General features: G+C 32.8%; 1 protein-coding gene across 1 annotated transcript; it reads right to left on the bottom strand.

Annotated features, from left to right (window-relative positions):
• Window positions 1-5960: 5960 nt before the first annotated feature.
• LOC131636221 (ent-kaurenoic acid oxidase 1-like) lies at window positions 5961-14165 on the bottom strand. The gene is made up of 9 exons (XM_058906862.1): window positions 13939-14165; window positions 10923-11076; window positions 10242-10643; window positions 10071-10154; window positions 9700-9778; window positions 9441-9547; window positions 9241-9356; window positions 9025-9097; window positions 5961-6206 (listed from the first exon to the last, which is right to left on the bottom strand). The coding sequence occupies exons 1-9, from the start codon at window positions 14163-14165 to the stop codon at window positions 5961-5963; spliced, it is 1488 nt and encodes a 495-aa protein (XP_058762845.1).
• Between the last annotated feature and the right edge of the window lie 6751 nt (window positions 14166-20916).

The raw sequence follows: 20916 nt of genomic DNA, 5'->3' as shown, positions 1-20916 counted from the left end.
TCACAACAAATAATATAGAAGTAGCATAGAGCACCCAATATGGCTAAAGTTCACAAGAAAAACACAAATCAAACAGACCAAGACCAACAATCTGAACAATCTTAAAGTGTTGGACACAATAGACCTTTAAAGAGATAAGTTAGAGGAAGGAAGACACGATCACCTGCACAAAACATAAACAATATAAAAACAACGGGCCATGCGCATCATGCCTAGCTACTTGAGAGGGTCTTGCTCCTAGCCAACAAGAGAAACGAGAAAACTGGAGTATATGAATGAACCCTCTTCCATGCCAAGTTAATAATGAATGACATCCAATGATTAATCGTCAAGTTTTTTCAAAAAAAACAATTTTTTTCCGCATTTTTCAAATAGTCCAGACCACAAATTCCCCGGATCGAGACCGACCTAAAGACACTACTCCCATGACTCCGACTTTAAAACATCTCAAACACCCCTATAATCATTGGTAGCAAAGGCCTTGACCGCTCCCGTCCATCTAATAACTCTATACCAGATGATTGAAGCAATCCCTCACAATACAAAGAGATGATCAACCGACTTCACCAGCCCCATGCACATAATACACCCCGTACTACTAGAGTCAAACACAATTTGGCATCTCCAAAAATTTGGCGTAGTCGACAATCTATAAGGGATCAATTAGAAAGACAGAGAAACAACTTTCATAGGCACCCAACTCTTCTAAGCCCTAGCAAACTCCCGCAAGACCCTATTAGACCTCCTTCCCCTGACCCCAGCCAAATCCGAAAGATAAACATAAGTTGAACTATTTGAAAAGCCCTCGACCGGATCTGACTTCAAGACCTAATCACACCCGAGATAAGATTAAGCAAAGCCTAAAAAATATCCTCTTCCTAAACAAGAAAAGTATGTCTCCACATAAAACTCCAAACCCAGACCCCTCTTACCCAAGAACCTAAAGAACCCGACACTTGAATTTTTGCTTCAAGACGAGAATTAACCTATTAAAATATACACACAAAAAGGTACTTCTCACCCAAACATCATGCCAAAACCTGGTCTTGTGATTGTCCCTGACCAACTTAATACAAGAAGAGGCAAACCTGACAAACTTCTTATCTGGAGGAGATCTAAGGAGAGAAACAATTCTCCATCAATGAGACACCCTCATAAAGCCTTCAACCCTGCTCCTAAAAGAGAGTTAAAACCCTAAGACCCATACCTAGCCTTGGTAATATCAACTCAAAGCGAAGACAAATCCTAAAGAGTCCTCCACATCTACTTACTTAACAAGGCAAGATTAACAAGTCTAAGATCTTTCACCCCTTAACCACCTTCCCATTTGGCCTTACACACATCCTTCTACTTAACCCATGTGACCTTCTCTCCTCATTTCGAGCCCCCTAGAGAAAACACTTTTGCAAAGCAACTAACTTCTTTCAAATCGAGATTGTCATCTTCATGAAATACAAAAAGAACATCAGGATAGAGTTCAACACTTAATTCAGTTGGACCACCTATCACCTAGGCTCACGTACCTATTTCTCTAAGAGGCTAATCTCTTATAAACAAGCTTGACAAGAGGATCCCATGTCTCTTCCTTCTTCTAGTTCTTACTCACTAGAAATCTTAATACTTAAAAGGAAAAGAATCCACATTATAGGGAAGAAAGTCTTTTTCCAACTCCAAGAAATGCATATTCACATTAACATCAAACAAACTACTTTTGAGAATCTCCTTGATAGTCAGAAGGTTTTCAATTGACGAGACTCCAACCAACACAGTGTCATCTGCATACTGAAGATTACACACCATAAACCCATTTGAACACACCATGAAACCTTCGAAAACACCAGTTACGACCTTCTTTTTAAGGAAGTTGTGGTATATTGGATCGAACTCTGGTCTTAATAGGGATAAGTTCCATGGTTTGACAGAGGTTAAGCATGAAGTTAAAGTTTATTCACATGTTGATGTCTAAGTCTTGCATGTTGTAGTCGAATTATGCTCAAACATGCAGTATTCAAAATGCTAAGATTGTTAGCATATCGAATTGAGCATGTTAGCTTGTAGCTTAAGTTATCTTAGTAGTCTATAAATAGACTATTTCTCTCAGGTTGTTGAGAGAGGTTGATTGTTATTATTCACTTGTAATCTTTGAACCCTTATTGAGTAAGTGAATAGTAAAACATTTATAATCAATCCTAATTTTATTTTTATTTTTCCCTCTTCTCTCTCTTCTGTGAAAACCTAATAGGGTTTCTTGTGTTTAGGGCTGGCAATAAACTGAACCAACTCAAATTTAGTTCAAAACTCGATTCCACAATTAAATCGTTGAACTAGGTTCATGAAAAAAATTAGCTGAATATGAAAAAAACTAAGTTCGTTAATTAAATGAGTTGAACTTGAACAATACATAATTCAACTCGTTAGGTTCATCGATCAAATAGATTATATATGAAAAGGGTTATATTGTATCTAAGAGTAGGTTTAAATATTTACTCTGAATCTTAACCCTATACTTTTTCATCTAATGATTTTAATTGATCATTTATATTCTCTAGTGAGAAAAATATTGCTAAAAATAATTATATAAATAAAATCAATATCATATAAATAATGTTTTTTAGAAAATAATTTAAGTCCATGAAGCAAGTAAGTTGAATCTAACGAGGTGAACGTAACGAGTTAAAGTGAGTTATTTGTGAACTTATAATAAGTCGAGTTTGAGCTTAAAAAAAGTTCGTGTTGAACTCAAACTGAGATATGAACCGAACCAATTCTTAACGAGTCGAGTCGAGTGAAGGCGATTTTGACTTGACTCGACTCATTTCCATCCCTACTTGTGTTTTTTGTAAGAAGCTCAAGCTTTCTCATAGTTTTGGTTTGTTTCTTGACGGCACTGCATTACAAAAAATGGATGCGGTGAGCACGGAGATGATGTCGTCAACAAAGTTTGAGATTGAAAAATTCACTGGAGTGAATGATTTAGGTTTATGGTACTTGAAGATGTGAGCCCTTCTTGTTCAACAGGGTTTGATAGAAGCGTTGAAGAGAGTTGAAGCCATGGATTATGCCCTAATGGAGAAGGAGAAGACGTCGATGATTGAGAAAGCCTACATCTCCAACGTATTGAGCCTTGGTGATAAGGTTATCCTACAGGTTTCAAAGGAGAAGACGGTGGCGGGTGTGTGGACAAAACTCGAAGAATTGTACATGACCAAATCATTGGTAAATCGTTTGTACTTAAAGTAAGCTCGATATTCATTCAAGATGAATGAAGACTAAGTCTTGGCTGAGAAGTTGGATATGTTCAACAAGCTGATTCTTAATCTAGAAAATATCGAGGTTAGTATCAAAGGTGAAGATCAAGCACTGTTATTGTTGTATTATTTACCTAAGTCGCATGCTCACTCTAAAGAATTTCTCTTGTATGGAAGAGAGTCTCTGACCTTAGAAGAAGTTCAATCTGTCTTGTACTCAAAGAACTTGAACGAGAAGAAAAAGTATAGACCCTTGCATATTGGTGAAGGTTTGTCCATTACAGAAAAACTCAAGGCTTAAATGCACTTTTGGTCCCCCTATTTTGAGTTTCTTAAAGTTTCAACCCCCCCATTTTAAAAGCCAGCTTTCAAATCCCTGAACTTTACATAACTTGGGATTTTTGTAGTCCCCCTCCACATGGCTGTTCATTTAATGACATGGCAATGTATTTTATCTTCCACGTCAGATTCTGTAAATTATGTTATTTCTAATTCATTTTTAAATAATCAAAACAATTAAATCATTTTGTAAAATCATTTTTAACATTAATTATTTATTTGGTCGATGCATTTTATAAACTCAATTATCAGAACCCTAATTCCTAAATTACTCAATCTTCAGGAACCAAGGTTGGTAAGAGTGCTATTGCGAGAGAAGTGAAGAACAAGCGAAGGTCGTGAAGAAGGCGAAGGTCGTGAAGAACGCTCCAAAAGATGACAAACCCACAAGTGAAATGTTGTTTCAGGTATGTTTTCTTGTCTGTTTTGTGTCGTTGTCGTTTGTGGTCCACCTCCATTTTTTTTGTGTTTCTTCGTGGACCATTTGTGTTAAACGATGTCAGTGTGTGGACCACCATGTTTCTTTGTTGGATTGCTGTCTTAGGGTTAGTTTAATAATAACATATTATAATATTGTAAATTTCAGGCCAAGTCAGGATACAAAAGTTAGGATAAGACTCCACCATAGGGGTAGATTTGTAACTGAACCTGTTAAACTGTATGTTGGTGGTGAGATCACTGAGATGCAATGGAAGTGGGATGTTGACTATATGTCATCCATGGATTTGGTAGAACTGATTAAGGCTGAAGGTTATGTAGACATAAGTAGTATCTGGTACAGGAACCCCAAGTTTAGCTTTGCTCGTGGTCTTAGGCCTTTAAACAGTGACAAGGATGTGATACAGTTTGGGCAAGATGTTGAAGGATACGAGGAAGTAGATGTCTATGTTGACCATAAAGTGGCTGACCCACCTGAATTTGTGGATCCAAGTGAAGTAGACAAAGTCATGGATGATGATGTAGAAATTAATGAGGTGAATGTGCCTAATGTTGAACCAGTTGTCAATGAACATGTGGATGAACCTATTTTGAATGAGTCAGGTGAGGGTGAACCTGTTGTGAATGAGTCAGCTGAGGGTGATTCTGGTTTGAATGAACCTGTTATGAATGATGCAACTGAGGATGAACCTGTTGTGAATGATGCAGCTGAGGATGAACATGGTTGTGAAGATGACTTCAGCCAAGATAGTAACTTTTGTGAGGATAGTGAAGAGTGTGATGAGATGGATTGGACATCAGTGCTACCCCCTGAGACATTAGGTGAAACTTGTAGTGGAGTCAAATTGCCACATGAAGCTATAGATGAAGAAGATGAGGAACATTTATATACACCCCCTGGCAGTGATAATGAAGAAGATGCAGAAAAATTTCCAACTTACAAGAGTGGTGAAGGATGTGATTTCAAACTAGGGATGATGTTTACAAACAAAGAGCAAATAAGGGATGCAATCAAAGAGTATGGAATGGAAAACCAGAAGAATGTGTTCATTAGGAAGAATGATGCTAGGAGGATTGTTGTTAAGTGTATGGCTGGTTGTAAATTTTATCTGAGGTTCAGTAAGAGGAATGGCCAGCAATTTTGGCAAATTGTGAGCTATATTAGTGAGCATACATGTTACAGGACTGCAGACAATAGGAATGCAAAAACACAATGGCTTGCTATAAGGTTTGCACATGTGCTAAGGCATAGTCCATATATGAAGCCAGCTGGACTTGTGGCTGAAGCACTTCAGAGATGGGGATGCAAGATTTCAGCAGACCAAGCATATAGGGCAAAAAGAAGGGCATTAGATCTAATTCAAGGTGCTGGCTTTGATCAATTTAGTCACCTAAGAAGTTCTGCTGGTAGTGTTATGAACAAGAAGTATGTACTCAAGTTCTGTTGGTAATGTTATGTACTCATGTTGTGTTACTGATTTATATTCAAGTTAATGTTATTGTCTTGTGAGCAAATGGAAAACAAGTTAAACAATGTGTGTTACTGGTTTATAAACAAGATACAGCTTTATAACTCTTATTACAAGTTAATGTATTATAAGTCATGTATTATTTGATGAACAAATTAGAAACATGTCATTGGATAACAAAGTGAGCAAATGGAAAACAAGTTAAACAAGTTGTGTTCCTGGTTTATAAACAAGATACAGGTTTATAAGTCTTATTACAAGTTAATGTATTATAAGTCATGTATTTAAATAGGAAAACAAATTGAGCAAATGGAAAACATCTTCATTTAAATAGTTACTGATAATGATCCTTACAACATGTGCAGCATTTGCACCACCATGAACATAAACCTTTACTAAACAACATGAACATAAACACACCTAGACAAGACTCAATCTAAACAAACACTGAATCTAAGGTAATTCCTCATTTCATTATAATTGCAGCCACTAGTGTCACAAACATAATTATGGTTATAGACCAATTAAACTTCAACTGTTTCTTCAACATTTTCATCTTCATCCTCATTTCTTCTTCTTTTGCGATAGAATCTTTAGACCTCTGCTTCTCATCATTCAAATTCTTCAGTAACGAAGAGATCACTTCCTTTGACCTAGGGTTCATTTCCTCATCCAACCAGACAAAATTACTGCACTTTTTGAAACCTTGAATCTGCATCAATGGAGATGAAAGAAACTTTCAGAACATGAAATCAAGTGTCAGCATTATAAATTAATGAGGTCATACCTTGTACATCCCACATCCGTAGAAGCGACGCCCTGGTTGGAATCAGTCCATGCCGTCATTAACGGAGCATCGAGGCCGCAATGGCATTCGTTCCTAAACGCACGGTTCCTGAAGCTACCATTAGAAACTGATTTCTGGGACATCTTGCAGAAGTAACAAGTTAGCGACGAAGATGCAATACTGAAGATGAAGGTCGCAGCAGCTACAGTTGTTGAAGATGAAGATGCAATTTTGAGAAATTTAGGAATTAGGGTTCTGAAAAATTGCGTTTATAAAGTGCAGAGATTTAATTGATTTTACAAAATGATTTAATTGTTTTGATTATTTAAAAATGAATTAGAAATAACATAATTTACAGAATCTGACGTGGAAGATAAAATACATTGCCATGTCATTAAATGAACAGCCATGTGGAGGGGAACTACAAAAATCCCAAGTTATGTAAAGTTCAGGGATTTGAAAGCTGGCTTTTAAAATGGGGGGGTTGAAACTTTAAGAAACTCAAAATAGGGGGACCAAAAGTGCATTTAAGCCAAAACTCAAAGGAATCAGGATACCAAGTAATACAATCACAGTTCTCAACAAGTACCAATTCACACAATCAGTACATAAACACACAAACACAAATTCACATCGACACATGTGACTCCAAATTGACTCAATGCAAATGCATGTGGTACCAATGTTATCCTTAGCAAATTTCCCGTGTCCATCTCTCAGACAGATAACAACCAATAAGCCTGTCCTTTAGGCTTCAAACCAATCCTCTAGGTTTGGAATAACTTAATAGCTCCCACGGAACTACCAAGCATTGCCTCTTTCTCACCGAATGAATGCATGTGCAATTATCGACCAACATATGCAATTAAGACCATCTCTCAATCTTAATTATACAAGCATATATCCCACCATTCATCACATATGAATTCCACACCATTTGCACAAACATACACATCACATATCTTTCATCACGTATAATGCATTCTCATAGCATACATCACATAAATACATCATAATAAAAATGGGTCTTGTGAGGGATTAATATGAGTTCTATAATTTTTGTGAGGGATCAAAATGGGTCTTCACTCTAAATTATTAGTTTTTATGAAAAAATAATTAATAGCAATAAATCCATAATCAAATTATTCTTATTTAAACATACTCAACAAATTTATACGATATTAATATTTTCATTATGCAATTATATAAAAATTATTTTAAAATTATTATCATTAAATTTAGAGACTAAGTTGACAGCTTTTTTCTATAAAAAAAATTCATAGTCATTTAATTCTTTAATGTTTATGAAATAGTTGGGGCCTTTTTTTAAAAATCTTGATAATCTCAATAATCCTTAAAAAATAGTAGTTATGATATTAGGGACTTTCCAAATTTTTGCTGCCAGGTGTTTTTGCTGGACTTGCCAGGTGTTTTTGCTGGACTTGATGGACTACTTGATTGGCATCCTGATTTCGGTTAATCACAAAAACTGGTGGATTTTTTTGTTCGACTTTCCTAGGCCTCTATTGTTCGACTACTTGGGGCAAAAACTGTTGGTCCTAATTGATTGTGTTTTCCTCATGGATTACCCATTAATTGGGAGTCAGCCTAGTCGTTTGAGGTTGCATGACCGATCGAACTTGCGCACGAGGGGCGCCAAAGAAATCAACAATTTGATTCATTTGAGTTGCTAAATGTTGGTAACTATGATTTATATTTTGAATCAGAGGATAGTGCCAATTTTTCAGGTGAGTAAGTTAATCATTTCATGATTACTTTCATCCATTTGTTGTCTCATTGTCATCATAGAATTTTTGGTGAAGGTTGGCATCAACCAAGGTTGCTTATAGCCGATCCTGATGCCAACAATGGCAAATAAGCAGTCGTCGCATTATCAGCAAGTGTTGACGCGTTCGTCTATAAGCCTGCCATCATTGATGTTGGCATGCCATAAGGTTGCTCACTACTCAATATATGCATTGTGAAAATTGGGGAATAAGGCCTAAATTCACTTGCCATAGTTAGTCTCAGAGTCGTAGGGAGACTCGTCGTTATTGTCGAGAAAATTGCTGCCCCTTTTTGCACGATCGACAGTGTGGTTGTCGTGATTGCTGTGGAGGCATTTGCTTCAATCGTAGCCGTAGCGATGATGCCTCCACCTGTAGTATTAAATGGTTGTTCTCCATCGGTATTATTGTTTCTTGGATGAACCATTCTAGCATATCTTTGACCATTATTGGATGTATACATCAGAATAGGTCAGTGAAATCCAACCTCAACAAGATTTACCACTGTTAACATCGCAAGTTCAGTTTTATTTGTTATGTTATTATATATTTCAATATTGATCACAAAAACTCAACCATTTAATAAATCATTCTTAAAGTAATATAAATTATTGAATGGTCTTTAAAACACAACTAGTTCATGTGGAAACGATAAATATACACTCACTTTTGTTATTGCAACAGAGGATAAATTTTACTTGATTTCACCGAATTACATAAAATTAGCTAACATCATTTTCCTCATAAATTTCACCTTAGAATGAACATTTAATTCACTTAGCAAAATAATTAAACTCTAATATATTTATATATAACATATATAGATACACACCAGTTTATTTTTATTAAAGACAAATATAAAACATGAGCTTAGTGGTACACTTGATTAATTAGCTTGAGGTAATGAGCACATATCGTTTTCTATGATTTTTTCTTCACAATTTCCTAAAGTTAACTTCGACCCCATCCATCGGAGCAGGATGTGAAAGATAAATTATATCTGCATTTGGATTAACGAGCTCCCACCTAAATTTTTCATAAAATAAAACAAATTAGATCATAGTTTAAAGTTTTTGACCTTTATGATCTGCTTACGAGTTAGTTTTTCTAGGATTTTGAAAGAGAAGATTTTGGAGGGTTTCGTTTATATTATGATACATAAACATTATCTATATCCTATGGATAAATGATGAAGTAAAATTGCGAGTTGAATTCTTGCAAGCGTATTTCCTGGACAAAGTCTTGGTCCTCCACCAAAAGGTTGGTATGTTCCAGACATTAATGGCTCCTAATAATTTATTTAAAAAATTATCACTCATTAGTATTTTGAATAATATTGCAACCTAAATTAAGAGAGAATAATGATACATACATCCCATCTATCAGGATTGAAATACATAGGATTCTTAAAATTTTCTGGGTCTGTATGAAGATAACGAAGGAGGAGAATAACCGTCCATCCCTTAGGTATCTTATAACCTGCAAAAATATTATAGTTTCTTGGTCACAAAATATTAACGTGTGTCTTAAGAGCATAAGTTAGTCGATAAAATTGAATACATTATAACTGGGAAAAACAAAAGATTAAAAAAAATAGAGTACTAATTTTCTAAAAAAATGCAATTATGTACCTTTATAATTAACTTCAGTGTCAACTTTTCTAAAAACACAAGCCGCAACATTGGCCATTCTAATCACTTCTTCAACGACCTGTTTAAATTAATTTATCAAATTAATAAATAGTTATATTTATATTTAGGAGAAAACTTACCTACAATTCCTTAGGTGTGGTTTATGCTATTTGCTAATGAAAATATGATAAGTGTACTTTAACATCATTTAAAGAGTAAAAATAGGAGAAAATTGCATATGTGTAAGAGAAAATTATACGATTGTCATATTTTTATTGAAAAATAGTATAAACCACACCTAAGAAATTGTATCTAAGTTTTCTCCTTATATTTATACATATTATATATGCAAAACTTTTCCAATAAAATACCTTATTTGTGTATTTTAAATTTGAAACGTCTTTAGGTGTAATAAAATCCTGAGGACTCCCCTTTGTAAAAGCCATGTTCTCTTCCTACAATTACAACGATAATTATTATGGTGATTTTGTTATAAAACCACAAATTAAGATTATAGTTATAAGATACAAATTTATTAATACCCTTAGCTTTTTTAGCACAATTGGATACTTGGCAAGAAGGTAAATAGCCCATGTAGATATAAGAGAAGTAGAGATATATCCAGCAGCCACAAGAGAGACAATATTGTCTATAACTTCTTTGTCACTCAACTTATCACCTTCTTCATCTTCAATTTTCATCAACCCATCCATTAGATCAATTATTTCTATCTTATTTTCATTCTTTCTCTTATCTAATTCCATGTAAAAAACGTCCTCAAGCTTTTTTCTACACTGAAGAGCATGGTGGTATGCAAAACCTGGAATGTTAATCGGAAAAGCTCTTACTCCTAGAAGTAAGTCTTGATAGAGCTTATCCAAAGAATTTAAAAGAGGGCTTGGTTCCTTGCCCATAAATAATTTTCCAATATTTTCAAATGTCAACTGCATTTAAAATTAATAATAGTTTAGTTTATCGATCAGATACATCAGTTATTCAATTTTTTATTTATAATAGTGATTGAATGGAGTAATGGTTAAGATATAAAATACCTTCTGAGTTTCAAACCGGGCATTGATTTTACCGATTTGTGCCCAAGATTGAAGAGCATTGATCATGCGAGGTTGAACAAGTGCGGCGATGCGATTTAGGGCATCGGGACGATTGATGACATTAGTAACAAAGTTGCGGACGCGGGTATGGGCCTTGCCATGGACAGCCACCAATGAAGTTCTACCCATAAGTTCAATGGTCGGCCATTCTGCTATGAGCTTGTCTTCTTTATGTAGCACAAATTTGTGAATATTTGGAGTGTATACTATGATGGATGGTGCCCCAAAAAGATGTGTTCTAAACATGCCTACTTCATCACCATATCTGTTTCAATGTTTATCAACAACTATGTGTTATCATAACAATATATTAATATAACATCAAGGAAATTTGATGAGTTATTTTAATTTTATGTTATAAGTGTGCTATTGATTTATATCAAAATTATTAAAGATGTCATCATGCTAAGTTGAAAACATGGTGTCAATAGATCATCAAATAAAAGTACATTTAAGGCTAATAATAACAATAATAATAATAATAATAATAATAATAATAATAATAATAATAATAATAATAATAATATAATATAATAATAATAATAATAATAATAATAATAATAATAAAGCAAAAAACACATATAAATAATAAAAAGTTACAAATAAATATAAAGAGCCCTAAAAATGAGCAAAAATAAACTAATATGAATAATGCGCACAAATAAATTAATATGAATGATTATAAACACGTATTTTCTTCATTTTACGAGTCTTTTATAGACAAACTCGGGTCACAATTATAAATAACTTTAATTTTCTTTTAAACTATTAAACATCTGATTGATATATATATATATATATATATATATATATATATATATATATATATATATATATATATATATATATATATATATATATATATATATATAATATTAAATTTTTTTACGATAATGATCCAATAAAATAATGCTTACAATTATAAATGTCAAAATGGTGCGGTGTATGATAAAGGTGAAATATCAATTAGTCATAAAATGTGGTGTTAGTTCCTTGCCCAAAAATCATTTTAAAAAATTGACAATATTCTCATATTTAATAGGAACTAATATTTCCAATATTAATAAAAGTTGACAATAATCACAGAATGTGGTGTTAGCATAAACATTTCCAATATTCTCAAATATCAATCAATCAAATGTCAACTGCATTTAAAAACTTGACTGGAAAAAAACTAATATTTTAGCTCTAATTTATAGTTAAGATTAAAATAGTATATTTGCTACAAATAAATATGCTCATTTAATAGATATTCTCCTTTTTACTGATTATTTTCTCCTAATATACCTTTTTTATGTCGGATATTTCATATTTCAACTCTAGTTTTTAAATTAGTATAATTTAACTTCATTATTAAAAAAAGAATTTTTATATTAAAGCAAATACAAGAAGAATGTTAACCCAGAAGTTACAAATCCAACCACTACACAAATATAGCACTACTCCTCCCCCATTTAAACCCACACCAGCAAAACCCTAATAGCAAACTGCCAAACCACACTTAAAGTTAAACCCATACCATATTAAAAAAATATTAATATAACCAAAAAGATTACATGTTTGAGGTGTTATCTTAAAACGTTAATAATTTATGATGTATAATGACAAATATCTACAAAAATAATATGATATAGGAGAGAAAAAAAGAATGACACATAATCTCTATTCTTTTTTTCGGACAAAGGATTATTCATAATAGAATAGCTACTAAGGATCAACTGCATAAGAGAGGTATTTTAGATAGGAGTGATTTGATTTGTGCTTTTTGTTCCGTGGAGGAGGAGAATTTATCTCATATGTTAGGAGGTTGTGTGGTAGTGGTGGGCGTTTGGAAGAAGGTTTTCGACTGGGTAGGTGACATAGAATGTTTAACGTTGGAAGACTTTGTTAGGTTCCCTTTTGCTATGATTAAAGTGAAAAAAAGTATAGTTAAAAGGATATTGCGGCGGTCATTTGGCTAGCATCGGTATGGTGTATTTGGTGGGAGCGGAATGCGATAGTTTTCAAACAGGAGTCGTTTAGTTTTACCAACTGGTTTTCGACGGTGGTATCTAATTCTTGGTTTTTGCTTTGTTCTTATTACAAGCTTAAAGATTGTTGTAATTTTTACGTTTGGAATACTCTTCCTCTCAATTGTTTTGAGTTGTAGAAGTTTCTGGTTTGTATTTCGGGCGGAGTACCCCTTTTACTCCTCTTTAATCTCATTGCCTATTCAAAAAAAAGCCAAGGCTAGGATTTTAGGTCTCAAATTTCAGTTTAAAAAGGCTTCAATTTTTTTATTTAGTTATAAAAATATATAATGACATATTAGTCATAATAGTAATTGGGTTGTTAAAATTTAGGTCTCATTTCCTTTTAGTCCTCTAAACGGATAGGGTCAACCCTGATATATTACGTTAATTTGTGGATATCTTAATGGTATAGTAAATTATAGTAGATTAATCTTAAACTTTATAGGTATGATTTATATAATAGTATGTTTCAATCAAACGGTTAATTTTAAAAAATATTTATTCTTAATGAAGTTATGAGCGGATATAACTCGTGGTGTAACTTTTCAAGTGTAATTTAATCTTTATATATATATATATATATATATATATATATATATATATATATATATATATATATATATATATATATATATATATATATATATATATATATATATATATATATATATATATATATATATAATTTAATCTTTTCTTTAACAACACTAAGTTATTTGTTATTTCACAGAAAAAATAAATAAGAACAATAAATTTGTAATCAAATTATTAACAAATTTACACGACACTATTAACATACCGCAATTATTATCATTGATTTTAGAGACTAAGTAGACAACGTTTTTCATGAAAAAATTTCATATACTTATTCAATTCACTTAAAGTTTATGAAATGTCTGTTTAGTAGTTAGAGATAGTTGTTAGTGTCAATAATAATAATAATAATAATAATAATAATAATAATAATAATAATAATAATAATAATAATAATAATAATAATAATAATAATAATAATAATAATAATAAATAATAATAATAATAATAATAATTTTTCCATTCCTATTTTAATTCATTTTAAATGAGAAAATGGCCCATAGGTTGAAACTAAAACTTACTTGCGTCTCTTGGCATTAATAAAATCATCTGGACGTTTAACAATTTTGAAGTACCAAAGAAAAGTAATCATTTCTCCAATGAATGGCAAACCCATATGACCTGGTGGCAATTTTGTTGAAGATTTGAAGCATTTGAATTTGAGAGGAATAATATACCAATATTCATTCCACCACCATAGCACAAACCCAATAAATACACCAAACAACCCTAAATATATTGCATCCATTATTCTTAACTTTTTTTTTCACTAGTTAGATCTATGTGATTCTTATTCTGTTGCTGAGTTTATATGTTATTATGGTTCTATTTATAATAGTACTCCTTTCATTTTAGGTGTGATTCTTCATGTTTATTCCTTTAGTTTCATGTTACTTGAAAACAAATATTTTATCAACTTGCTTGTTTTGACAAAAATATATTGGAGTAAACCAATGTTCTATTGTATTTTATTCACAATAATACTTTTTCGATCCTAAAGAATATTAATACTTTTTTTATCCTAAAGAATATTCTTTGTATGATATAAAATAATTGAAAATTGTCACAAATAATAGAAAATTTAGAGTCTCATTCATTTTGATTTTTTGATTTTCTAAAATTAATGTTAATTTACTTGTTAACAATGACATACTTTGTGTATTTCTTTTAAGACAATGACTATGTTAAAAAAAAAAATCATTATATTTTGACGATTTAACATGTCACCCCAGTTATACATGTCACCCCTCCAAGGAATATGTTTTTACCATTATATTTTTGTCTAAAGTCATTAATTTTCAAAAAAATGCGTTTCTACCGAAAATTTGGGGGTATATCGGAAATTTCGAAAAAATACCGGATTTTTAGAAATTTCCATGAGTTTTTATCGGAAATTTTAAAAATATACCAAAAATTTTAAAAAAATTAATAAATTTTTTCGAAATTTCCGGTATATTTTTTGCAAAAAAAGAAATTGTACTACCGTAAATTTGAAATTTCCGGTAGTACAAAGTATTTTTTTTTTGCAAAAAATATACCGGAAATTTCATGCTTCACCCCCCACTTACTTAGAGATGAAAATGTATAAAATATTTTGAGCAATAAGTTATCAATATAATTGCATGTTTGTACCTGTATTAATCAAGATCCATGCTAGTCTTCAAATAAAAAGTCTTGAGTTATTTGATGCTAGCTTTCACACATGAAGAGTCTTGAACACTTGAATTGATAAAATGTACTTAAAGCTTTTTCCATAATTTTTGACATGATCATTTGATTTGTACATTGTCTACATCAAAACACATTGGATGGAGGATCTTGACTTCACAATTCCTTGATTCCCCCAGTATTAGGCTGATTATGCATAACCTAAGCAACAACCTGCAAAGAAGCAAAAATTGCAGCATCGTTCCTTCCAACCATCTTCTGTTTCACACCACAAACAATAATAATTGTTAGAAGTTATCACAGACAATATACCACTGTCACACAAGACTGACACGACAACTTGGCCTATCGGACTGACCTGCCCTGATACCAATTGTAACACCCTATTTTCCCCAAGTTATTAGTTACTTCCTCCGTTCCTTTTTAAGTGTCATTTTAGCAAAAATCTCTTCAACCAAGATAGTGAATTGTTAGAGTTACTTTTCCTATCATACCCTTATTTATTTTTCTCTTTCTAAATAAATTCATTCATACACTCTCTTTTTCCAATAACTAATTGAAAAATGTGAGGTAGAGTTATTGAGAAAATAAGGGTATAATTGACAAATTATATCATTATATTATGAAACGATACTTAAATAAAAACAAAAAAATTCTTCTAAAACGACACTTAAAAAGGAACGGATGGAGTATAAAACAACAAGATAATTTTTACAAAATAATCAGAGTTCACACAAGTAGAAATGTCACATCCCAAAAATCTCATGAAGTATCAAGTCACTTCATCTTTTATTGCTCAGCAATTAAATCAAATAGTGGAAGTTCAAAAATAATTCACTTTAATGGCTCTAAGGCCTTAACAAAATAACTCCACTAACTAATGGTTTAACATCATCCAAAAATGAGATACGCAACAAAAGGAAACAAATAACATAACATAATTAAAAGTCCCATGATCCCCGTGTATATGAGAGCGACTCCTAAGACTCGACCGAGCAACACAAGCTCTATGATATACTCAAGTACCTGAATTATCTGAAATTTTGAAGAAGCACATACATCACAGTAGAAAAGGGGTGAGAATTCCATTCAAATAATAATCGGTGAATATCACATGCTAAGGAGTAGTGTTCACAAACACGGCCCAACAATCAAATACACAATTAGTTCACATAACAACATCCTACACATGCATTATGCACAATCCACATTTCAATTATGAATGCAAAGTGATTCACCCATCGCGATGTTATGCATACGGTACCAACACAAACAATACGGTTCAAATTTATGAACCCGATTCCTGTCAGAATCTGGATAGGTCTTAATCATTTCCCCGAACTACGACTTATCTCCACACGAATCTACCCCGAGAATCCGGATGAGGCTAGGCACTCATCATGGATTCCCACCTAGGCTCATCTCCACATAACACGACATGACGATGCATGAGATACAATTATGCATAGTTCAATATAATATTGTACACACCACAATCCACATTGATCACACATGAGCCACATACTCACCGTAATTCCTTCACTGAATTACATCATTCCCAGTAAAATACACAATGGTAAGGAATTTACAACATAAGCATACAAGTATCTCTTCCTTTTAAAGTCGCCGTAAGACCCCCACATTTTACTCATTTTCCACAGACCTAATTTAGTTTATAATTATCTAAGTCATTTTACCCTATGGAATGATTGGAATTGACGTTGCATGCGAAGTCGAGAAAGAAATTGTGAAAACAAGAAAATTCTACACAAGCCTGTCCATACGTGTATTGCCCAACCCATTACGTATATTGCCTTATCTCCTCGCAAGTCATTACGTGTAATGGCTAGCCTTACGCGTAATGCCTTGCTCCATTGCCCTAGTCCTTGCGCGTAATGGCTAGTCCTTACGCATACGACCAAAGACAATTTCCCTTCAAAACTTCCTCCATCACCCACTCATACACGTAATGGTCCTTCCACACGCGTAATGCCTTGCACCATACGTGTTTTGCCTCCCCCGTTACGCGTATGGGCTGTCTTTGATAGAAAATTTTCCAGATTTGCATAAGATTGTAGTAGTGCGATTTTCCCCCACATGAGCACTCTTAAGCTCCTAAAATCAATCTAAATAGTCCCAAATTCAGATCCTATCAATCTACACTTATTCTATATCATTTATCCTTTTGCAAACAGGAATTTATCACATCAGTTACATGCCTAAATCTCATATTTTCATCACCAACAGTATTGTTCATCAAAAACATATGACATCAGAATTTTCACAATAATAATTCAACATATTATGAGATTATCAGCATCAAAATCATACACATATATCCAATTACGAATTTCAATTACAATATATGCACAAACACAATTAAATTCATGGCAAACATAGAAAATAACCATAAACCTAAGAAGGAAAGGAACCCTCACTACCCTCTCATGTTCATACACCATTAGATTAACCCATTCTCCCCTACCTTAATTCCAAGCCTTGATTCCTTTGATAATGGTGAAATTGCTTGATCCCTTTTCCTTTCCGTAGTTCTCCTCTTTTTCTTTTACGTGAAAAGTATTTTCTAACTTCTCTATTCTCTCCCTATATTCCCTAATTCCTTATTATTCCAATTATTATTTAATTAACCCAATAATACTAATAATTAAAATAATAGTAATAATAATAATAATATGAACAATAATAATATTATCAATAATAAAAATAATTTATATTATCTGTTGTTATTATTATTATATTACTCTTATTAGAATTCCAATAATTAACTAGCCATTAGCTTAGACTTTGCCCTTGCACTAATACCCTTAATGCAACTACGACCATTCTCAATTATAAAAATATAACACAAATGAATAAATGTTTAAATAGAACCTTACAAGCCTTTTTTTGTAATAGCTCAGGCCCCTCGTAAGGCAATCCCAGGATTTCCACCTCACAATCTTCTATACCCCCCTCTAACAGAGTTTTTGCCTTTTGTGGGAATCGACCCCTGTACCCTGGGGTTCAAGTGCATGTTCAATTCATTTCCACTTCTAATAGTAGCTCAAGTGGTAGTGGGAATGAATTGAACATTTACTTGAACCCCAGGGTACAAGGTTCGATTTTAACAAAAGGCAAAAACTCTACTAGAGAGGGGGTAGAGAAGATCGTGAGGTGGCAGTGTCGGGATTGCCTTGCGAGGGGCCCGAGGTGTTACAGACAACACACAAGCAATTTGTCCTGGTTCCTCTTACAAATCAGGAGTAATCCACTCCCCTTGCACTTCTAAGAAATTTTCACTATAACTAAATCTGATTTCAAATTGCTCAAACACACAAGCAAGAGACTTCCAATGCCCAAACACACAAGTAAGGCATTCCAATGCTCAAGAACACAAGAAAGAGACTTTATATTTCTCAAGCACATAAGCAAGAGACTTCCAACAATCTATCTAACAGATAAATGATAGTGATAGAGTGATAATTACACTTGATATACAATCAGAGGTGTAAATAGATTACAACACAAAAAACTCTAACACTTAAGAACTTCTAAGAATGTACGATGGTAAGAAATTATATGTTACCTTGTGCTTTTTGTTTTGATAGAGTAAATTCTCTTTTTCTTATCAAGACACAGTTTTGTGTTTATCCCTAAGTCTTCAGATCCTTTTGTAGAGTTCCATGAAAGAGTTATTGGAGAGATCTTCAAGCACAAGAGAGTCGTTGTAGAGAGGCATCAACAAATCTGTTGCAAAGCTTCCTCAATTGGATAATTCTGTTGCAAGCTCATTTGAACTTCCTTTGCTATAAAATGAATTATCAGTTGCAAACGTTCAAGCTTCTGGAACTTTCTGTTGAGTTATCACATGAACAAAACATGACAAATTGATCTCAGAGTCTGATAGCAACGTGTCATGACTTTATTGGTTTCCGAGTTTTAACTAAGTTTAGGTACTGGTCCTTCAAAGTCTAAGTCTTGGCTTATGATCCTTCAGACTTTAACTCTTCAGAGATTGGCTTATTCAGTGTATGGAGATATCAGATTCTAATCATCTTGATCAAAAGTTGATTCTTCAGAATCTGCCTCTAAAAACTTCTCTTCCAATGTTCAGTGCATTTTCAAAATTGACTTTCAATCAGTATATTGATATTTGTACTTTCACATTTGAACACACATTAGACTGCCCCAATTGTTCTTCAAATACTTTGTTATCATCAAAACCCAAGGGATATGGTGTAAACCAATTTTGTTCCAACAATTCCCCCTTTTTGATGATGACAAACACAAGTATTTAAAAACAATGGTTGTTGATTTAATAAACATTTTTACTTCAGGGTCTGAGGTTTGTAAGTGTAGCGGTGAAATTGGTGAGACTAAGGCCAAGGGAAGACCTAGCTCATTTTTAAACAGAGTCGCCACGACGCTTTGTTTTTTCCAAAAGGAATGGGTGAAAGAGCGAATAAAACCCACAGAAGTTTTTAAAATCAAAACTAATAAACTTATTAGAGTTCTGGCTACGGAGGGTTTGTTATATAAGGGGAAGGTTTTAAGCACCCCTCATATCCAAGGGAACCTCTTTGAAATATTGTTTCTTTTGTTTATCTTTTGTACATACATTTTGAAAATCACATGTGAAAAACTTGTTTAAATAGATTGTGGGGGTGAGAAAATAATGTTTTAAAAGTGAGCTCGGTAAGACATCGCATCTCAGGCCTACATACCCTTCTTAAAGAAGAAGGAAGTCCGAGCTTTTGTAGTTCCTCTTAAAAGGAAAATAAAAGGGGGGCCAAAGTGGCCAAAATCTTTTTGAGTGTTAAGCTTTACCAATACTTAACAAAACATTTTGAAAAAGGATTAGGCTTTAAAATACCTAATAAGTTTAAAAGGTTAAGCTTTAAAATACTTAACAACTTTAAAACTAAAGGGACCAAGCTTTAAAATACAAGGTCAATGGGTTAGGAGAAGTTTCACCGGGAATAATTCTTCTCTTAACACCAAGATTTTAAAACAAAAGACATAGCTTTAACAATACAAGGTCAATGGACTAAGAATAGTTTCATCGAGAATAATTCTATTCTTTAATACCAAGTTTTCAAAACAAAAGGGTTTGGTTAAGCTTTAAAAATACAAAACCATTTTAAAAGACAAGGTAAAAGCTTTAACAATACTTTTAAACACAAGATAAAAGAGATTGGAAAGGGAGTTTGAGTACCTTGACAATCAATATCATTCCCATCCCTTTGGATAAAAACAACAAACTTAAGCAATCAACAATGGATACCTCAAGTGTGTGGGTGTGTGTGTGTGTGTGTGTGTGTGTGATATCATGTGACATAAGAACAAACAAGTGAGTATGATAATCAACAAATAACAGATATGGATGTATCTAAACCCTTGGATTCAAACTCATGTATGAATGATGAATGATTGGTATGATGAATAAACATGGGGTTAGATAAGCAACACATATGAGAAATTAACAAGATAATGGTAAAAATAACAATTAAGTACAAAACAAAGATTAAATCAACAACTATGTACAAGATAACAAACTTAATTAATCATGGATAAACAAAGATCAACATGTTTCTTTTTTTGGGCTAGGGTTTTAAACCTAGGGTTTTTTTGAATTAGGGTTTTCAAATTAGGGTTTAATCATAAACACCTAAAACTAATTGATTTTTAATTGTTAAATACCAATTTATTTAAGAGAAATGGTCTATGGGCACATGAAGAGAAATGGTCTAACCCTAAACAAATATTTACAAAACATTCATAAAGTTCTATAAAAGAAATAATCAAAACAAAATGATTTTTAGTTGATTTTT

This window comes from Vicia villosa, unplaced genomic scaffold (genome assembly GCF_029867415.1).
Source record: "Vicia villosa cultivar HV-30 ecotype Madison, WI unplaced genomic scaffold, Vvil1.0 ctg.001670F_1_1, whole genome shotgun sequence".
Classification (NCBI taxonomy): Eukaryota; Viridiplantae; Streptophyta; class Magnoliopsida; order Fabales; family Fabaceae; genus Vicia; species Vicia villosa.
This window is presented reverse-complemented; position numbering and strand designations above follow the sequence as displayed.